This window comes from Ursus americanus, chromosome 14 (genome assembly GCF_024610735.1).
Source record: "Ursus americanus isolate L20-20 chromosome 14, mUrsAme1.1.p, whole genome shotgun sequence".
Classification (NCBI taxonomy): domain Eukaryota; kingdom Metazoa; phylum Chordata; class Mammalia; order Carnivora; family Ursidae; genus Ursus; species Ursus americanus.
In genome coordinates this window covers 32,395,498-32,414,326 of record NC_142140.1, presented here as the reverse complement: position 1 = coordinate 32,414,326, position 18,829 = coordinate 32,395,498, and the positions used below count along the sequence as shown (strand labels likewise).

Below are 18,829 nucleotides of genomic sequence, written 5' to 3'. Positions count from 1 at the left end.
TGCACCAGGCTCCCTGCTCAGTGGGGAGCCTTCTTCTCCCTCTCCCTCTGACTGCCACACCGCCCTGCTTGTGCTTTTGCTCTCTCTCTCTCTCCCTGTCCAAAAAATAAATAAAATCTTTTAAAAATAAATAGACAAAAAATGAAAGTCAGCTGGAGGTCTAGCGAAAACAGTATTAAAAAAAACATCCCTTGGATTTGGTAATCAGTGATCACTGGTGACACTAATGATGAAGAGGTGGGGTTCCTACATGCCAGATTACCAAAAGCAGTGGGTTCAGAAGTGCAGAAGTGAATGACTGCTTCATGCCTGGCTACCTATTTTAGATTGTAAGATACCAGAAGGTAAGAACTGTGGATGAAGAGTGAGGATGCTGGGCGCCTGGGTGGCACAGCAGTTAATCGTCTGCCTTCGGCCCAGGGCGTGATCCCGGCGTTACGGGATCGAGTCCCACATCAGGCTCTTCCGCTATGAGCCTGCTTCTTCCTCTCCCACTCCCCCTGCTTGTGTTCCCTCTCTCGCTGGCTGTCTCTCTGTCGAATAAATTAAAAAAAAAAAAAAAAGAGTGAGGATGCTAAGCACATACACACAAATATGCCTTACAATTCACCCAACCTCATGTTAAATATTTATGAATGTTTTGTATCAGTCCTTATATCCAGTAAAGAGGCAAATACACAGGCAAAGTCTCCATAAAGGTTGGGAGGGAGGTGAGGAAGAAGAGAAAGAAAGAAAGAAAGAAAGAAAGAAAGAAAGAAAGAAAGAAAGAAAGAAAGAAAGAGAAGGAGGGAGGGAGGGAGGGAGGAAGGAAGGAAGGAAGGAAGGAAGGAAGGAAGGAAGGAAGGAAGAAAAGGAAAGAAAAGGAAAGAAAAGGAAAGAAAAGGAAAGAAAAGGAGAGAAAGAGAAAGAAAGATAGAAAAAAAGAAAAAGAGAAAACTTGGAGTAGCTAAAATTAGGCTCTTCCACAGATCCTCAGTACCAGGATGGATTCTGAGCCCTCTATCCCCAAAGGGAACTTGAAAAGACTTGGAAAGCCAGTACCCCCATCTGGGAACATGCTGCATGAATTTCTCTTTTGTGTAGCCAGCTCCATAGGTTCCCATATCATTTGCTGTAAAATAAATATTATGTGTCATCATCTTCCCACCAATCACACCATAGCCCCATGTTGTTATCTATGCAGTCAGTGCCATTTAAAAAAAAAAATTTCTATTTATTTATTTGAGAAAGAGAGTGAGTGAGTGTGTACACAGAGGAAGAGGGAAAAGCAGACTCCCTGCTGAGCAGCGAGGGGCTCGATCCCAGGACCCTGAGATCATGACCTGAGCCGAAGGAAGACGTTTAACCGACTGAGCCACATAGGTGCCCCAGTCACTGCCATTTATTTTCAAATCTAGCATCTACAGTGACTGTGCCAGTTTAGCTCTGTTATCAACCTTCCGGGGTGTCTCTATGCTCATTTGAAGAGTCAGAAGTGAAAGACAGGTGATGTAGCACTTCTGTTTTTAATAATTACAGCTTAAACTAGCCAGTAATTTTTAGTCCTTGAAGGAACTTCAGGAAGCTACCCAGGATTACTGAAAAGTCTTTCCATCTAATGAGATAGTCTGGTAATTTACTAGTTTTGTATCTTTGGTTGAATAGAAATATTTCAAAATGGTATGTGACCACTTGATGTAGAGTCTGGGTTTCTCTCTAATAAATCCCTTTGCCAAATGCAGGAGGTGCAGACTTGCTATTGGCAGGAGTGAAGCAAGTGAGCGAGTAAAACTATCCCAGTGTGGGGGCGTCTCCTACAAGAGTTCAGTCTTGATCAAAGCGTCAGTGCAGGAATCGGCTCCTGGGAGGTCAGAGTATCTCCTGACAGGACCTGCCCACCACATCTAGGCCATGAATGTTGGCATCATTTGAGGTGGTAGGCAGGGTGCCTGCCTTCTGGTATATTGGGGTGAGTCGGTAAGCCAGCCAAGGAGATGTTGGATGATTAAGCAAGAAACGAGGGATTCTTGATTAAACTGAAGACTTCATTTGGGAACCAAAAATCTTAACAAATAATCTCTTGGACCTTGAGGCACATAATTCCCCTGAAAAGTATGCACTTTTTTCTAGCAAAATTTTGTTGGGGGTTATGTTATTGAGGAATGAACTGAGATAAATGTGTGGAACTTTTATTTAATGGCATACTACACTAGAAATCTGAAGACCTGCGGGAGATTGAAAATTCTAACTCTTGTTATAACTTTTTAAAAGGTTGTGAAATTATAAAAATGCACATGAATCAAGTTTTAATATACTGTATGATGGGTGGGTGAGGCTGTTCATTGTACCATTTCTTTCTTTGAATTCTCAGGCATGGTTTGGCAGTGCAAGAACTCTGTAACGCTAACAAATTCAATAAAAATTAAATATGCAGGAAAAAATAAAATCTAGCATCTAGCATGTGGATAGCACCCTATAGATTCTCAGTAAGTAATCATTATTATATCAATATTAGAACAGTGAAAGTGAAATGCATTTCCTTTATAATGGCAACTTTAAAATTTTTTTTCCCGGTTTCTGGAATAAGAACTAAAACATTTACAACTAATCCTCAAATAACAAATGGGAACAAAAACACAACTCTTAAAACCCCTATTGTCATCCATGACATTTTGTTCCTTTTGACACAGAAAATGAAAATCTCAGTTTCTAAATTTCTTCCTCTTCTAGAATGGGTCTTATTGGTAGGTGGTTTTAGAAGGAGCTACTTTGTCATAATTTCTTTGAACATTTTCAAAACAAGAAATATAAAAAAAAAATTGAACTCACTCCTTTCTTTTTAATTTCACTGGTCATCTGTCAAAAGCAAACAAATAAGACATAATTAAATCAAGAAGAAAAAAATTGTAAGTGATTTAAATATATGTATTATGTATATGTATCATTCTCTTTAAAATACTAGTTGTATCAAGATCAACTTAAAATAATTACAAGTTAAAATTGCGTAAGGATAAACTTCTTAAAAAGACAACTTCAACTTACAGTTGGAGGATAATCTGGCTCTGGTTTTGGAGGTGTTCTTTTATCCAGCATTCTGTCTAAACTTCTTTTAGCTCCATCAATTCTGGATTATAGTTTTAAAAATAGTTCATAGTTAAACTATTTATAGTTTCAAAAAATGTCTGACTCTCTTGAAGACAACCTTAGGATATATTATCAAAACATTACGATTTGGGGGGGCCACTGGCTGAGTCAGTGGAGCGTGTGACTCCTGACCTTGGGCTTATGAGTTCAAGTCCCACACTGGGGGTTGAGTTTACTTAAATAATAATCATAATAATAAAATATTACAATTTGAACATCTTTTCAATTATACTTACAGAAGAGATATTCAAGAGTTCTTTATCAACTAATGAATTATTGAACATTATACCAAAAATTAATGATGTACTATACCTTCGCTACTTGAATTTAAATTAAAAAATTTAAAAAATACAAAAAAAATACAAGAGTTCTTCATCTTACTGGATTTTCTATAAGAAACAAATCCCAATAGTCATTATCAATGAGACCTTAATTTTCAAATTATTCATGTATACTGTAAAAGAATGGGACTAAAAATAAAAATCAAATTTTTTTCAATTCAAACTTACAAATTTTAAGTTAATCCTGATGCTTAGTAGACCCTCGTATGTATTGGCCCTGTTCAAAAGCCACCCTGTCAGAGAAGCCTTACCTTACACCTTATATTAAGTAGCACTTCCTTCACTATGCAACCTTTCTATCCTCACTTACCTTGCTTCATAGAACATACCCACCATTTGACATATTATACGTTGTAGAATATTTTATTTATTGCCTTGTCCCTAATCCCCAGAATTTTACCCGGACAAATAGTAGGTACTTGATAAATAGTTTGAACAGAGAGGCACCTGGGTGGCTCAGTTGGTTAAGCGTCTGCCTTTGGCTCAGGTAATGATCCCAGGGTCCTGGGACTGAGCCACCATCCTCAGGCTCATCCCCGCTCTGTGGGGAGTCTGCTTCTCCCACTGCCCCTCCCCCTACTTGAGCTCTCTCTCAAATAAATAAAATCCTTTAAAAAAATAGTTTGAACATAGGAATTTATCATCCATAAAACAAAGTTATATCATCATCTGATCTGTCACCAAATATTTACTGAATGCTCATATTATGCAAGATACTCTACTAGGTTTTATTTAAATATAACAGCAACAAATCTCAAGGAATTGATAAACTGAAAGGGTGAGGAGATAAAAACAGGTACCATATGAAAGGCACGGGGCCCTGATGGTTCAGAGGAGGGGACAGGTTCACTTCCCCCTGGAGGCGTCTATAAAGGCTATATGAACAAGCTAGCATTTGCAATGAACTTTAATAATGGAGGGGATTTCAGGTGGAGATGTAGTTTTCCTGGGTGGATGGATCTGAACAATCATGACTCTCCTGAGGAACAGAAAGTCAAGGGAACGATCAAAGGAAAAAACAGGGAGTAGTAGGGAGTTGTCCAATATGTCCAGGAGTTATGGGACCAAATGGAGATGAGTTTGGAGAAATGGACTGGAATATTCAATAAGGGCCTCAAACAGCAGGGGTTTTTTATTCAATAGACGATGGGGAGTTGCTGAGAGTTTTTGAGCATGGAAAACTTTTTAGGAAGACAATTCTACCAGTTTGTAAAGGTAAATACAATGGGGGAGATGGCCAAAGCAGAGAGTATATAAGGAATAGAAAAGAGACCTGAGAAAGAAGATTGGAGGATGCCAAACATGACAGGAATAAGAAAAAAACACAATTAAAGGAGGCAAAGGAGACATGAGCAGAGAGGCAGGAGGAGAACCAAAAGGAATTTCAAGGAAAAGATGGCCACCAAAACCATAAAACCATAGATGGGTAAGTTCCAGAGAGACAAGGGCCATGTCTGTTTTGCTCACTGCTCTATCCACAATACTTAGATAGTGTCCATCAAGGACAATAAATACCTATGGAATGATCACAATTGTGGATTTGGAAAAAATCTCATATATCTAATTCAGTACCTTATCTGATGCACGAATACTCTCAAAAATATCCAGGTGTACCCTGAGATGAGTGAGGGGGATGGCATTCATCACTTTCTGCGGTAGCCCAATTTATTGTCAGCTAGCTTATATTCTTAGAAACAAAAATTTTATATTGAGTTATATCCTTGTAACTTTTGTTCTCCAGAGCTATACACAAAAGGTCATATTCTTTTTCTGTTACCCTTCTGAAACTTAATGATACCTATCCAGTTCTTTCGATTATTCCTATCAATAAAAGTTACCATTTGTGGTGAGCTTATTAGGTTTTAGGCATTGGCTTAAGATCATTACATGCATGGATCTCGTTTAACTCTCCCAAAAATCCGAAGAGAAAAGCACTATCCTTATCTCCATCAAGATGAAGATAAGTAAAGTTACTTAACTTGCAAAATTCATGCATAGCTCATAAGCTGCAGAGACGGATACGAACTCAGGCCTGTCTGATGCCTGCCAGTCTATACTCTTACCCATTAAGCAAATCAGCCTCCTTCAAATGAGCTAGTTCATCAAAATTCCTCTCTCCTCCATGGCTATTATGGTTTATCAACATCCTTCTTAGAGTGTGACTCCAGAATTCCAGATGTTATTTGACTGGTGCAGAGTGAAAATTTTCTATCACGCATTCTAGACATTTTACATTTATCAAAGCAGCCTAAGACTGAACTCACTTTTTTTTAAGTATGCTCTAAGCCCAACGTGGAGCTTGAACTCTTGACCCCAAGATCAAGAGTCCCATGCTCTACTGACTTAGCCAGCCAGGGGCCCCTGAATTAGCTTTTTTGAGTAGCCTCATTTCCACGTTAACTCTTACTGAGTCTGACTAAACTAAAATTCCAAAGGCTTTTTCACAAGAAGTAGGAAATGTGGATGGAACATGGTCCTTCCTCTTCTCTTTGTGAATCATCAAGGCCTCGCCAGACTTCCTTTCATCTGTCATGATTTCCCCGAAGAACCCAGCTCTCCACCATCCATACTTTCAAGGAATTTGCCTTATACTTTGGTACACTGGTTGGCAGTAGCTGACTCGCACTGCAATTATCCCAACAAAAATATGCTTGACCTCTGTGAGCTCTTTATATATAACAGCCACCCTTTAAGATAGCAGCGATTTCCTTTCCTGTGGCGTGTCTTCTCCTACTGGCTATAAATTAAAAGAGCTGGGAAGAATATAAAAGTGAGCCTTTTCATTCTCTGTTTTTGCTTTGTGTGTTGACAGTCAAAAACAAATGAACAGAAATTGGATCATTTCAAAGGAACTGTGTAGGAGACCATGTGCAGTGTAAGAGAGAAAGGCTGGTCTAAATCAAGAAGGAGACAGTGGCTAAGGAGGAAGTGACTCATTCCTTGCACTCCGGAAAGCTACAAAATGATTTTTTTTTTCTCAGTCAAGTGTTCCCAGGCACTGGTCACAGGAGGGGCCCAGTTCTGCCCAGGACACCTTACATCCTACCTTAGTCCTGGAGCTCTTTCTATCAACAGACTTCACCCCACCTTTGAAACAGGCAAATCTACGTTCCTATTGCCTAATAGATAGAGGTAGCAAGAGACGGAAAATCACAAAATCCACAGTCTTCCAGAAAAAAATGTGTTTCTGGTATAAAAACCTTTCATCGCAAATGGATTTATCCTAAACAAACACATGGCAATTCTAATCTCAGTATTAATACAGCACCATGCTGTATTAGGTTATTTCGAGGCACTCTTTGTTATTAAGCACCCAAATGAGAGAGGTAGTACTTATACATTTGTACAAAGCACAAGAGTTAGGTTCCTCCTTTAAAAATTCCTTTATTCACTCATTCAGTTCATCAACAGTAACATGCCAGATGCTGCGCTTTGTGTTGAGATCTTTGCCCTTAAGTATGTCAAGTAAGTAGAAGAGCATGGCAACAAAGACACAACAGTACACTGTGTTGTTGAGGAAGTCACACTTCCTCGGATCTATTTGCTGATTGACCCTTCTGTACCCAACATCTAAATATTCTAATTCTTGGGGCACCTGGGTGGCTCAGTCGGTTGGGAGTCTGACTCTTGATTTCGGCTCAGGTCATGATCTCAGGGTCATGGGATCAGGCCCCATGTTGGGCTACACACTCAGTGTGAAGTCTGCTTGTCTCTCTCCCTCTCTCCTCCTCCTCTCTCTCTCTCTCTCTCAAATAAATAAAATCTTTAAAAATAAATAAATATTGTAATTCCTAAAGGCTTGGTCCTGAGCTGCCTTCTCCTCTAAATTTGTACTCTCTCTAGGTGATTTGAACTATTCCTCATAGCCTTAACCATCATCTACATTCTGCTGACTCCCAAATTTGTGTCTTTAGCCTAGACCTCTTCATATATATATGTATATCTCCAGCTGCCTACTTAACATATCCCCCCTTAGATGGCACATAAGCACCTCAACTTCAAAAATTACCTCCCCAGTCTCCTGGACTTCTGATTCTCTATAAATATAGACACTACCATCCACCTGGTTCCCAAAGCCAATCCAAAAGCAAGTCCTACTGATTCTGGATCCAAACCTATCCCCTATAAATCGACTTCTCCCCTCCTCCACTGTCTCCAGCCTTATCCAAACCACCGAAAGCTCTCATCTATCTTACCACAAAAGCATCCTACCTGGTCTCCTTGTTTCCCTCTACTCTTGACCTCTTCCCTTCCACCTCAGTCTATTCTTTTTTTTTTTTTTAAGATTTTATTCACCTATTCGACAGAGATAGAGACAGCCAGCGAGAGAGGGAACACAAGCAGGGGGAGTGGGAGAGGAAGAAGCAGGCTCATAGCGGAAGAGCCTGATGTGGGGCTCGATCCCAGAACGCCGGGATCACGCCCTGAGCTGAAGGCAGACGCTTAACCGCTGTGCCACCCAGGCGCCCCATCCACCTCAGTCTATTCTTAATAGCCAGACTGATTTTTTTTAATGTAAGTTGAATTTCATGTCACGTCCCAGTTTAAAACATTTCAATGGCTCCCATTGTACTTAAAGTGGAATCTGAATTCATTATCATGGCTTACAAAGCCTTTCACACTCTGCCCCCACCTTTCTCTCTACCTTCACCTGATACCACCACTCTCCCCCAAGTTCCTGATACTCTAGTGACACTGGCCTTTGTCAGCTCCCAAAACACATGAGATCATTCATATTCCAGGGCTTTCAACACTTGCTATCCCCTTTGCTAGAGTGCTATTCCCACGTTTATTTAAATGAAAAGCTGCTTTTTTTTTTTAATGAAAAGCTTCTTACTCTTTTTTTAAAGATTTTTTTTATTACCATATAATGTATTTTTTGTTTCAGGGGTACAGGTCTGTGACTCATCAGTCTTAAACAATACACAGCGCTCACCAATACACATACCCTCCCCAGTGTCCATCACCCAGCCGCCCCATCCCTCCCACTCCCCTCCACTCCAGCAACCCTCAGTTTGTAAGATTTTATTTATTTGAGAGAGAGAGCACAAGCAGGGGGAGCGGCAGAGGGAGAGGGAGAAGCAGGCTCCCCGCTGAGCAGGGAGCCCAATCCCAGGGCTCAATCCCAGGGCTTCATCCCAGGGCTCTGAGATCACGACCTGAACCAAAGGCAAACACTTAATCGACTGAGCCACCCAGGCGCCCCAGCTCCTTACTCTTTAGATCTCTACTTAAATATCATCTCTACAGGACTTTCCTGTGATGTTCCTAGGGACACCTTCCCTATCACTCTCTATCCCACAATCTTATGTCTTCATAGTATCCATCACTACTTAAAAGGTTAACATACTCTTTTTGTTTGTTTTTACTTGTTTACTGTCTGTCTCCTCCCACTAGAACATAAAGACACGATCCCTTCTGTTGTAATCTCTTTGGTTTCCCTAGCGACCAGCACAATGTCTGTGTAACAGTTGGTAGGTGATATCGCTAAATAAACCGATGTAAGAGAAATATGTAGAAAAAGTTAAAGCTGTGCAAAGAGGATTAGGAGAAGGCTTTTCAGAGGAGGTGATCCATAAACTCAGCCTTGAAGAACTAGTATAAATATTCAGGCAGACAAATAAATACTTCCCAGTGAAGGAAACTGCAGGGAGCAATGGTGAAATTTATTTTTCACTAAACTGTGAAAAATATAATATACTCATGGAACTGCAAAGAGTTCAACATAACAATGTGAGATGATGAAAGGTTTTGGAGTAAGAGCAATGTTTAAATCCTAAGGCGCCCTCTTCTTTAGTCTCTAGGTGTACTAAACATTGAGTAGGCCTACATTTATAAAACAGAGAAAAGAATACTACCCGTCATATGGGGTAGTTGTGGAAGTACACTGAAGTGCTAAAAACAACGCTTGGAGTAAGCAGTGATTAGCGTAAGCCCCATACTAACTATAGATATAGTGACATAGATATCTATACATTAAGTGACATATAACATGTATATAGTGATATATAACACTTAGTTATTGTGATTACTTTTTTGTTTCCCTAATTGAACTTGAAGATGACATTTTGCCCATGAACAACTACACAGTTAAAGCTGTTTTATGAGAATATGAACACTAATCATTTCCCTTGAACTCCAAAAAAGAATTATTTACCAATAGGCTACTTACACTAACTGATTAATTGTCTTCTGCTGCTCCTTAGATCTTCTGTAATTCAGCAATTTACTTTGTGCTGGTGTGTCAACGCCTATGTCTTCAGGAGGGCGCACAATGGGAGGTAACTTCAAGTTCAGAGCTTCCTTTTCTGCTGTGATTGTAGCTTTGTTCGGATCTGACATCTTGGTCTCCTGAAGATTAAAATACTTTATACTCTGAGGAGAAAAAAAGCCCATAAAGCCATTATTATAAATGTTAGCCTCAATATACTCATACCATATCTTAGCTATCAATTCCAAAACTTTCAGAACTTTTGAGCTCTGCCTCCCAAGTATGGTATTAGTCTAAAGAGTGACAGTTGAGGTAAATGGGCCGGGATTCCTGTTACAGCTCCACATCCCACTTGCTATGAAGAAATGAAACCAGCCACTTCCCAGGTAGGGTTTCAGTTTTCCCATGGATGAAATTAAGGAACTGGATTGGATGCTCTCTAAATAACTCTACGGTTCTAAAATTCTGGCTTCAAATTTTTCCCTACAATGCAAACTACCGCCACCACCACCACCACCACCACAAAATCCAGTGGTTGAGGTGTAATCGCTCTCCCAAAAAAGCTGATGTTTGACATCATTAATATCTTTAAACACCAATATTGTATCTTAGTCTTGCTACCTTTCCTAGGAAGTGATACAATGATCAAGCAAAACTAGGCATACTTTTTGCATAGAAAATCTGAAATGTCGGGTAAATGTTGAGCAACGAACTGTGATACCAACTGCATTTGCCACGCATGCTCACAGAATTTGGAGATTCCTGCCTTGAAATAGAGAGTACTTCTGCCGGCACCCAGTTAGAGATCTCCGGCCCTGGGAGAGGAGTGATGAGAAAAACTGAAGGCAAGGAAGTACCTATCTGATCGCTTCTCACTACTTCCCGGCTGCGCAGACGAGAGGGAAATGTTCAGTTAGCTTCTCCTCTGGCCAAAGGAAGAGGGGAAACGGAGGGGTGAAACCTCGGGAACCCCACCGCTCCCTACGAGCTGGGCGGTCCGCCTGCCGTGTACAAACAAAGTTGTCGCCATGGAAACTGTCGCGGTCGCGGCTGGAGAGACCGGGTAGAAGTTGCCCGGAGAGGCAGTTGCTGAGCTGCGACAGATTACGATGACCTGTCACAGTAATTCATTACTCAGTCCATTATTAATTCTTGACGAATGGAGGTTTGGAGAATTGAGTTTTTTGTTTTTTTTTTAACCTAACTGCCTTCCCTTGGAAGGGGTCCAGGAAATCAGGATCTGCAAGTCGTGGAAACCTGCAAGACTGGAAATTTGGATGTGTTGAAAAGTAGATTTATGTAAACACTCTCAGAGGAGGATGAAGTCTTCGAATGTTCGCATAGAGACTTCCCTGTAAATAATCGGGATTATAATTTATCTTGTTTCTACGTTGGGTATTTGCTTATACAGCACTTTTCCTTCAGGAAATCCTTGGCATAAAAGGTTAAGGTGTGTAAATTTTTTGAATATGCTTTGGAGATAGAAATGTGAAACTTTGGGGGCGCCTGGGTGGCACAGCGGTTAAGCGTCTGCCTTCGGCTCAGGGCGTGATCCCGGCGTTACGGGATCGAGCCCCACATCAGGCTCCTCTGCTATGGGCCTGCTTCTTCCTCTCCCACTCCCCCTGCTTGTGTTCCCTCTCTCGCTGGCTGTCTCTATCTCTGTCAAATAAATAAATAAAATCTTAAAAAAAAAAAAAAAAAAAAAAAAGAAATGTGAAACTTTGCTACCTGAGGCTGCGCCACGGATACTCCATCTAAAGGATGCTAGCCTACACAGACATCATGTGTAAATAAATAAAATTGGGGGAGGAGTAAGTCCTGGTGCTGTACTGATGGCATATTCATTCACCAAATATTTGACATAAAGTGCCAGTCACCATGTATTTTTTTTTTAGAGTACACTCTATGCGCCTATGTCTGGCACACAGTAGGTCCTCTAAATACATCATTTGGGTGAGTGCATGAACAAGTTAAACATCCTCGTTGTTCATAAAAATAAACCATCTTTCTGTAGAAAACAAAATGCCAGTATAAGTATGTGATGGTTTTTTGGCATTTGCTAAGGCTAAACTGTAAGCTATGGACTTAGAGGAAGACGGCAGTCTTTAGTATGATACCCACAACCTCTCCCAGTTATTCAATCAGACACTAATCTGGTGCTGCAATGAAGAGATTTTGCAAATGCAATTCAAACCCCTAGTAAGAGGGTGTTAAACTAGGGAAAGTATCTGGGTGGGGCTGACTCAATCAGTGGAAATCCTTTTAAAGAGAAGGTTTAGGCCTGCATGGAGTCAGACTCTGAACAAACAGCTAGGTTTGTAATTGCTCTCTCCTCCCTGTATCTTCCCTTTCTGACAGCCTGCCCTATAGATCTCAGACTTGCTTAAACAGTTCCCACAATTGCATAAGCTAATTCCTTGTAATAAATCCACATATCCATACATATGTATGGATAAATATACGGGATATATGTAATCTGCCGGTTCTGCTTCCCCTATTAAACCCTAATACAAAGTTTTAACAGCTTTATGTAGGTATAATTTACATACTATAAAATTTACCATTTTAAAGTATATAATTCAATGATTTTTTTAGCAAGTGTAGAGAATTACACAACCATTACCAAGATCCAGATCTAAAACTTTTCAATCACTGTAAAGAGTTCCCTTGGGCTCATGTGCAGTAAATCCCCACTCCCACCTCCAGCCCAGGCAACCACTGATTTGCTTTTGTCCTCTATTTCTGAATGAAATTTCTGAAAATTTCATATAAATGGAATAAAAAAGTATGTAGTATTTTGTGTTTGGCTTCTTCCACTTAATGAAAACATGTTTGAGGTCCACCCATGAGCAATATGTAACAGAAGTTCATTTTTATTGCTGAATAGTCTTCCATTTTATGGGCATATCACATTTGGTTTATCCATTCACCAGTTGATGGATGCTTGGATTGCTTCCAGAATGGGCTATTATGAATAATCCTGACATGAACATTCATGTACAGATGTTAGGATGAACATACATTTTCATTTTTCATCAATAGAGACCTAGAGTAAATTACTGGGTTGAATGGGTAAGTCTATGTTTTAAGAAACTGTCAACCTGTTTACCAAAGTGGCTGAAAGATTTTCTATTCCTACATGCAATGTGTAAGGGTTCCAATTTCTCCATGTCCTTGCCAACACTTGGTATTGTCCATCTTTTTTATTACAGCCATTATAGTGGGCATATAGTGGTATCTCATTGTGTTTTTAACTTGCATTTCCCTAAATACTAATGATGTTGAACACCTTTTTGTTACAGGATATTTTTCTCTGTTGGTGCCCGCAGTTCTTGGTCACACCACTTTGAAGAATGAAGAGGTAGACCAGATAGAGTGGTAGGCAACAAAGCAAGGTTTATTGAGTGATAGTGAAGCAAAGGTTATTGAGTGATAGCACAAAGCTTCCAAAGAGAGAAGGAACCCAAGAGTGTTGCCACGGGAGTTTCTAAGTTTAGGGGTTTTTCATGGGCTTGTTAGCCAGCTATTTTAATCTGATTAACCCTCCCTGGGCCTGTCATTGAATCAGGTTTTTGTTTTTCCTACCTATCACATAGGAAAGGGTGGAGGGTTCCTTTTAGGGTGCTGTAAAATCTTTTTAAGGGTGGTTTCCTCTTAGGGCCGGGAGGGGGGGGTGTTGTCCCTGCCTGCTTTCCACCTATCCTTCAGCATTTTCATGTGCTCATTATCCACTAACATACCTTGTTTTGATGAAATGTTTATTCAATCTTTCATCCATTTTTAAGTTGGATTATTTAACTTTTTGTCAGTTGTTAAGAGTTCTTTATATTCTGGATACAAGTCCTTTCAAATAATTTGCAAACACATTCTCTTGGTATACAACTTATCTTTTCATTTTCTTAATGGTGCCTTTTGAAGAGCAAAAGTCTTCAATTTTTTTAAGATTTATTTATTTATTTGAGGGGGGGAGTGAAAGGAGGGACAGAGAGAGAGGGAGAGAGAAAATCTCCAGCAGACTCCCTGCTGAGCAAAGAGCCCAATGTGGGGCTCAATCCCAGGACCCTAGGATCACAACCTGAGCTGAAATCAAGAGTCAGTCAGTTGCTTAAACGACTGAACCACCCAAGTGCCCCCAAAAGTCTTCAATTTTTATAAAATCAAACTTAAGATATTTTTTATGGGTCATGCTTTTGAGGCTATTATCTATGAAAAGTCATGAAGATTTTCTCCTATGTTTTCTTCTAGTTTTCTGTTTTATATTTAGATCTACGGTCTATTTACAGTAAATTTCTATATTTGGTGAGAGTTACAGATCCAAGTTCATTTTTTTTTTGTATATACATATATGTATTTGTTCCAGTATAATGTCTTGAAAAAGTTGTCCTTTCCCCCACTGAATTGCCTTGGGATCTTTGTTGAAAATCAATTGACCATAGTGTAAGGGTTTATTTCTGGACACTCAATTCTGTTCCATTGATCCATATGTTTATCGTTATACCAATACCACACAGTCTTGATTACTGCAACTTTAGTAAGAAAGTTACAGTTTTAAAATTGGGCAGTGTCAGTCCTCCAACTTTGTTCTTTTTTTTTCAAGCCATAAGAGACTTTTTTTTTTAAGATTTTATTTATTTATTTATTTATTTATTTATTTATTTATTTATTTATTTGAGAGACAGAGAAGTCGAGTGTGGTGAGAAGTCGACTCCCTGATGAGCAGGGACCCTAATGTGGGGCTCGATCCTGGGACTCCAGAATCATGACCTCAGCTGAAGGCAGATGCTTTACCGACTGAGCCACCCAGGTGCCCAACTTTGTTCTTTTATAGAAAGTAGTGATTTTGACTCTTTTAGGTCCTTTGCATTTCCATACAAATTTTAGGATCAGTTTGTCAATTTCTACAAAAGTGCCAGCTGGGATTTTAATAAATCTTTTGCTTTGAAAGAAAAAGTTAGCTATCTAAACATATAATTTACAGCTTAAAATCTACCCTTAAAAGCTCTTATTTCTTAGTCTAAGGGTTAGAAATATTATCTATGAGAGCAGAATTTATTTTGATTATTTAAAAGCACTTATGGATATGAAACTAAAATGTGATTCTCTAATACTATACAAAAATTTCTTCTACTTATTAAATGTGGAAGATGCTCAGAGAACTTATGAGACTTACTACGCTTTATACTATGTATTGTTCATTTCAAAATTAAATATGGGAGGGCAGGGAAAAGAAATGAGTCCATATGCATAAGAGTTCTTTATGAAGTTAAATTGTGGTAGGTTTTATATAGGTTCTTTGATTTGAATTTCTTATCTTCTAACTAGTTTTTTATTGCTATTAAATTAACATTAATTATACCTTATATTAAATGATATAGCTATATCATATATTATTTATACTATGATATATAGTATAAGTATACATAATAATATAACCATTATAAATCACAATAAATTTTAAAATAAAAGAAACAGCACTTCTGGTGGGAATATAAACTGGTACAGCCACTACAGAAAACAGTACTGAGATTCCTCAAAAAATTAGAAATAGAACTACCATATGATCCAGCAATTCCACTTCTGGGTATGTATCTAAAAGAAACAGAATCACTATCTGCATCCCCATGTTCACTGCAGCATTATTTACAAGAGCCAACACATGGAAACAACCTAAGTGTATGTGTCTATTGAAGGATAAATGGATAAGCAAAATGTGATATAGAGAGAAAGACAGATAAAGATATTGGTATATTATTCAGCCATAAGAAAGGAAATCATGCTACCTGTGACAACGACATTGAGGTCATTATGCTAAGTTAAATAAGTCATACAAAGACAAATACTGTATGATCTCACTTATATGTAGAATCTAAAGAAAAAAAACTGAGCAGATTGGTGGTTGTCAGAGACGGGGAGGATGGAGGGCAGGGGAATGAAGGGAATGGGTGAAGATGGTCAAAAACGTAAAAACTTCCAATTATAAGATGAAATTCTGGGGATATAAGGTACATCATGGTGACTATAGTGACCATACAAATTATACATTTGATAGTTGCTGAAAAAGTAGATCTTAAAAGTTCTCATCACAGGGGCGCCTGGGTGGCACAGCGGTTGGGCATCTGCCTTCGGCTCAGGGCGTGATCCCGGTGCTGCGGGATCGAGCCCCACATCAGGCTCCTCTGCTATGAGCCTGCTTCTTCCTCTCCCACTCCCCCTGCTTGTGTTCCTCTCTCGCTGGCTGTCTCTATCTCTGTCGAAGAAATGGGTAAAATCTTTAAAAAAAAAAAAAAAGTTCTCATCACAGAAAAAATATAACTATGTGAAGTGATGGATGTTAACTAAACTTTTGTGGTAATTTTATACATATATATGTCATCATCATCGTTGTACACATTGGACTACTACAATATGTAAATATCTCAATAAAACTGGAAAAAAATTTACAAATTTTAAAGAAACAAAGAGATTGGTCCCTAAATGAAAAGCAAATGAAGGGGCACCTGGGTGGCTCAGCCATTAACCGTCTGCCTTTGGCTCAGGGCTTGATCCCAGGCATCAGGCTCCCTGCTCCGCTGGGAGCCTGCTTCTTCCTCTCCTACTCCCCCTGCTTGTGTTCCCTCTCTCGCTGGCTCTCTCTCTCTCTCTCTCTCTCTGTCAAATAAATAAAATAGTTTAAAAAAAGCAAATGAAAATTATCAAATTTATATATATAAGGAAGTAGCAGATTACCCTGAATATTACCAGGTACTACTTAAAATTTTGCTATCAATCAAAACTACAGTATCATGTTGACCTTAAGTAAAAAAAGATAAAGGTATATTAGTAATCTCTTGTTAGCTACCAATGTTATTAACCAAGGTGAAGGTAATCACAAGAAACTAGTCTTCACAAGCTAATCTTATATCTGCAAGACTACTTTGATTAGTGAAAGTTAGGTTGTGTTTCTTGGTATGGACTGAGAATGGAGGAATAAAATGATTTTTATTAGCTGCTTCCCCTTTTGGTATCAAAGAAAGTGTAGTATTTGTTCAGTCTTCCCACCTCAAATTTTAATTATATAATGTATATAATTTATGTATATAATTATGCTATAATTTAGCTTCATAAAAATAGATCTTCAAACATACCATTTATTATGTATTATTCTCAAATCTGGAGTTCAAATCAAATTTTCTATGGGAAGTTGTGACACTTTCATTCACTTTTCTCTTGAAAGAATTAACAAAAGACAGTGAAAATGTAGGTGGGGCACAGGAGTGCAAGAGTAGGTGGCTCTGGGAGTCCCAAACAGACCAGGTTTGACCACTTACCCCAGACAAATGCCAAAGGCAGAGAGATGAGTGGTGGTGAGACAAGAAAGGGATTGATTTCACTGAAGACAACACCAGTGACCTCAAAGACGGTAGGTTTACATAAGACAAATGTACGACAAAGGTCAGTGGGTACATGCAGGTGGACAGTAAAGGCCAGATGGATCATTGTCTAGGGGTGGGGTCTTGCTGCCTCAGGGCAATAGTTAGTGCTTGAGGGGGTAGTTTTGGTTCCCATCACAAGAGCACTACCTGCAGGGTCTTTTGCCTGTGTAAAGAGATAAGCTGGAAGGAAGAACTTAATCAATTAGAAAGTTTGAGGTCAAAATGGAGGTAGCTGAAGTCATATTTCAGAAAGAGGAAGGTACTGAACCATGGGTATACCATATTCCTAATTGTGTAAAGAAGTACGAGGAAGGTATGTATTCATAATACATACTGTTTGTGTATGCACAGGTGTCAGTGGTGGAAAGATTACCTTTCTTCACTATGGGTGTTTTACTCTTTCAAAAAAATTAAAATATACATATAAAAAAACTAAGAGAAGTATGACACTTAAAGGCATCTGTCTCAAAACTAGGATTAAGACTGCTAATTGTTAAATTACATAGTTTGCTTGAAGGAAACTCACATTTTCTAGTAGGGCTTCTATCTCTCTTTATATAGGCTGATTTAAAATTGAGTTCTGCAAAGTCGCATGTACGAAAATGCTGTGGATAAGAAAAATGCCATTTCAAAACTCATATTTGTTAAAAGGGGTACTATCAACTAGACTACCAAGATTTATTTTCTTTCTTCTTTATATTAGTTGATACAAAGTAATGACTTTTATACCCATACCATAGCCTCGAAGTGCATATATACTATCAGTACCCAGTCAGCTTATCAAATATTTGATGGGTGGGAGGAGGGCAGGATAGGAATAGAATTTTCAAATAATTGCAAAATCTATCCTGCTTTTAGAACACAGTTCAAAAGCCTGTTTTCTTCATGGTAAGCCAGAGGGGAAGGTATGGCTTATTTGATGCCCAGTCAGTAAGAATTCTAGTTGTAGGATAAAGAAAAGTGGATACAATTAGATCATTTGTGAACAGAAGTGACTTCTCAATTTGCTCTTTCAAATCTGCAAGGTTTTTTTTTTTTCAGTTAATCACCGAATATGAATTATATTCAACACAAAATCACTTGAAATACTTTCTTTATGTGGTTTTCAGTGAAGGCTACACTTCTCATTTTCTCTTACTGGCTATTCTGTCTCCAGCCATTCATTCAGTAATGTCTGTGTGACCCTGAGCAGGAAACTCAAATCACTCTGGACCTCGTAACCATAAATGACGTTTTTAGCATAGTCATCTCTCCCTAAATGGTAATTCTTGTGTAACTTTCGTTGTTATTAACTACCACAAAGACAGCTCCCTGCGTCTACGCTGGCCCCACCTGATGCGAATACACCCACACCTCAGAAAGGCGAGCGGCAATGAGAATGCTGTAGAGAGGAACTGGGCAACGCTTTCCACCGCCGGAGCCAGGCGGGCAATCCCGGTAGAGTTCTCCACGCCCTCGCGCAGCTAAGCCTCACGGAGCTGGAGGACAAGGCAGGAGACTAGAATCCAGAAAAAGCACCTGCTTCCCTGAGGGAAGCGGAACCCATGACAACGCCCCAACGACTTCCGGCTTGGCGCACGTTTCCTTCAGCCCTAAAACTGCACTTTCGACAAAAACATGGAGTCCAATATTTCCCTCAGGCACCTCTATAGTTTCTTTATTTTCCCCTCTTTATGCCTCGATTTGAAGATAAAGATTAAGTTGGGAGGGACTATAGATAGGCGTGGCTACGGAAAAAA

General features: G+C 39.2%; 1 protein-coding gene across 1 annotated transcript in view; it reads right to left on the bottom strand.

The window, feature by feature from the left end:
- DNAH12 (dynein axonemal heavy chain 12) overlaps nucleotides 1-18,628 on the bottom strand; it is a 191,437-nt gene extending 172,809 nt beyond the window's left edge. Inside the window, exons 1-4 of the mRNA XM_045807406.2 lie at nucleotides 18,444-18,628; nucleotides 9,637-9,839; nucleotides 3,022-3,103; nucleotides 2,809-2,835 (exon numbers count right to left, since the gene is read on the bottom strand). Coding sequence (XP_045663362.2) covers nucleotides 2,809-2,835; nucleotides 3,022-3,103; nucleotides 9,637-9,806 — 279 coding nt within the window. The 5' untranslated portion in view covers nucleotides 9,807-9,839; nucleotides 18,444-18,628. The remainder of the gene's footprint in view (nucleotides 1-2,808; nucleotides 2,836-3,021; nucleotides 3,104-9,636; nucleotides 9,840-18,443) is intronic.
- Between the last annotated feature and the right edge of the window lie 201 nt (nucleotides 18,629-18,829).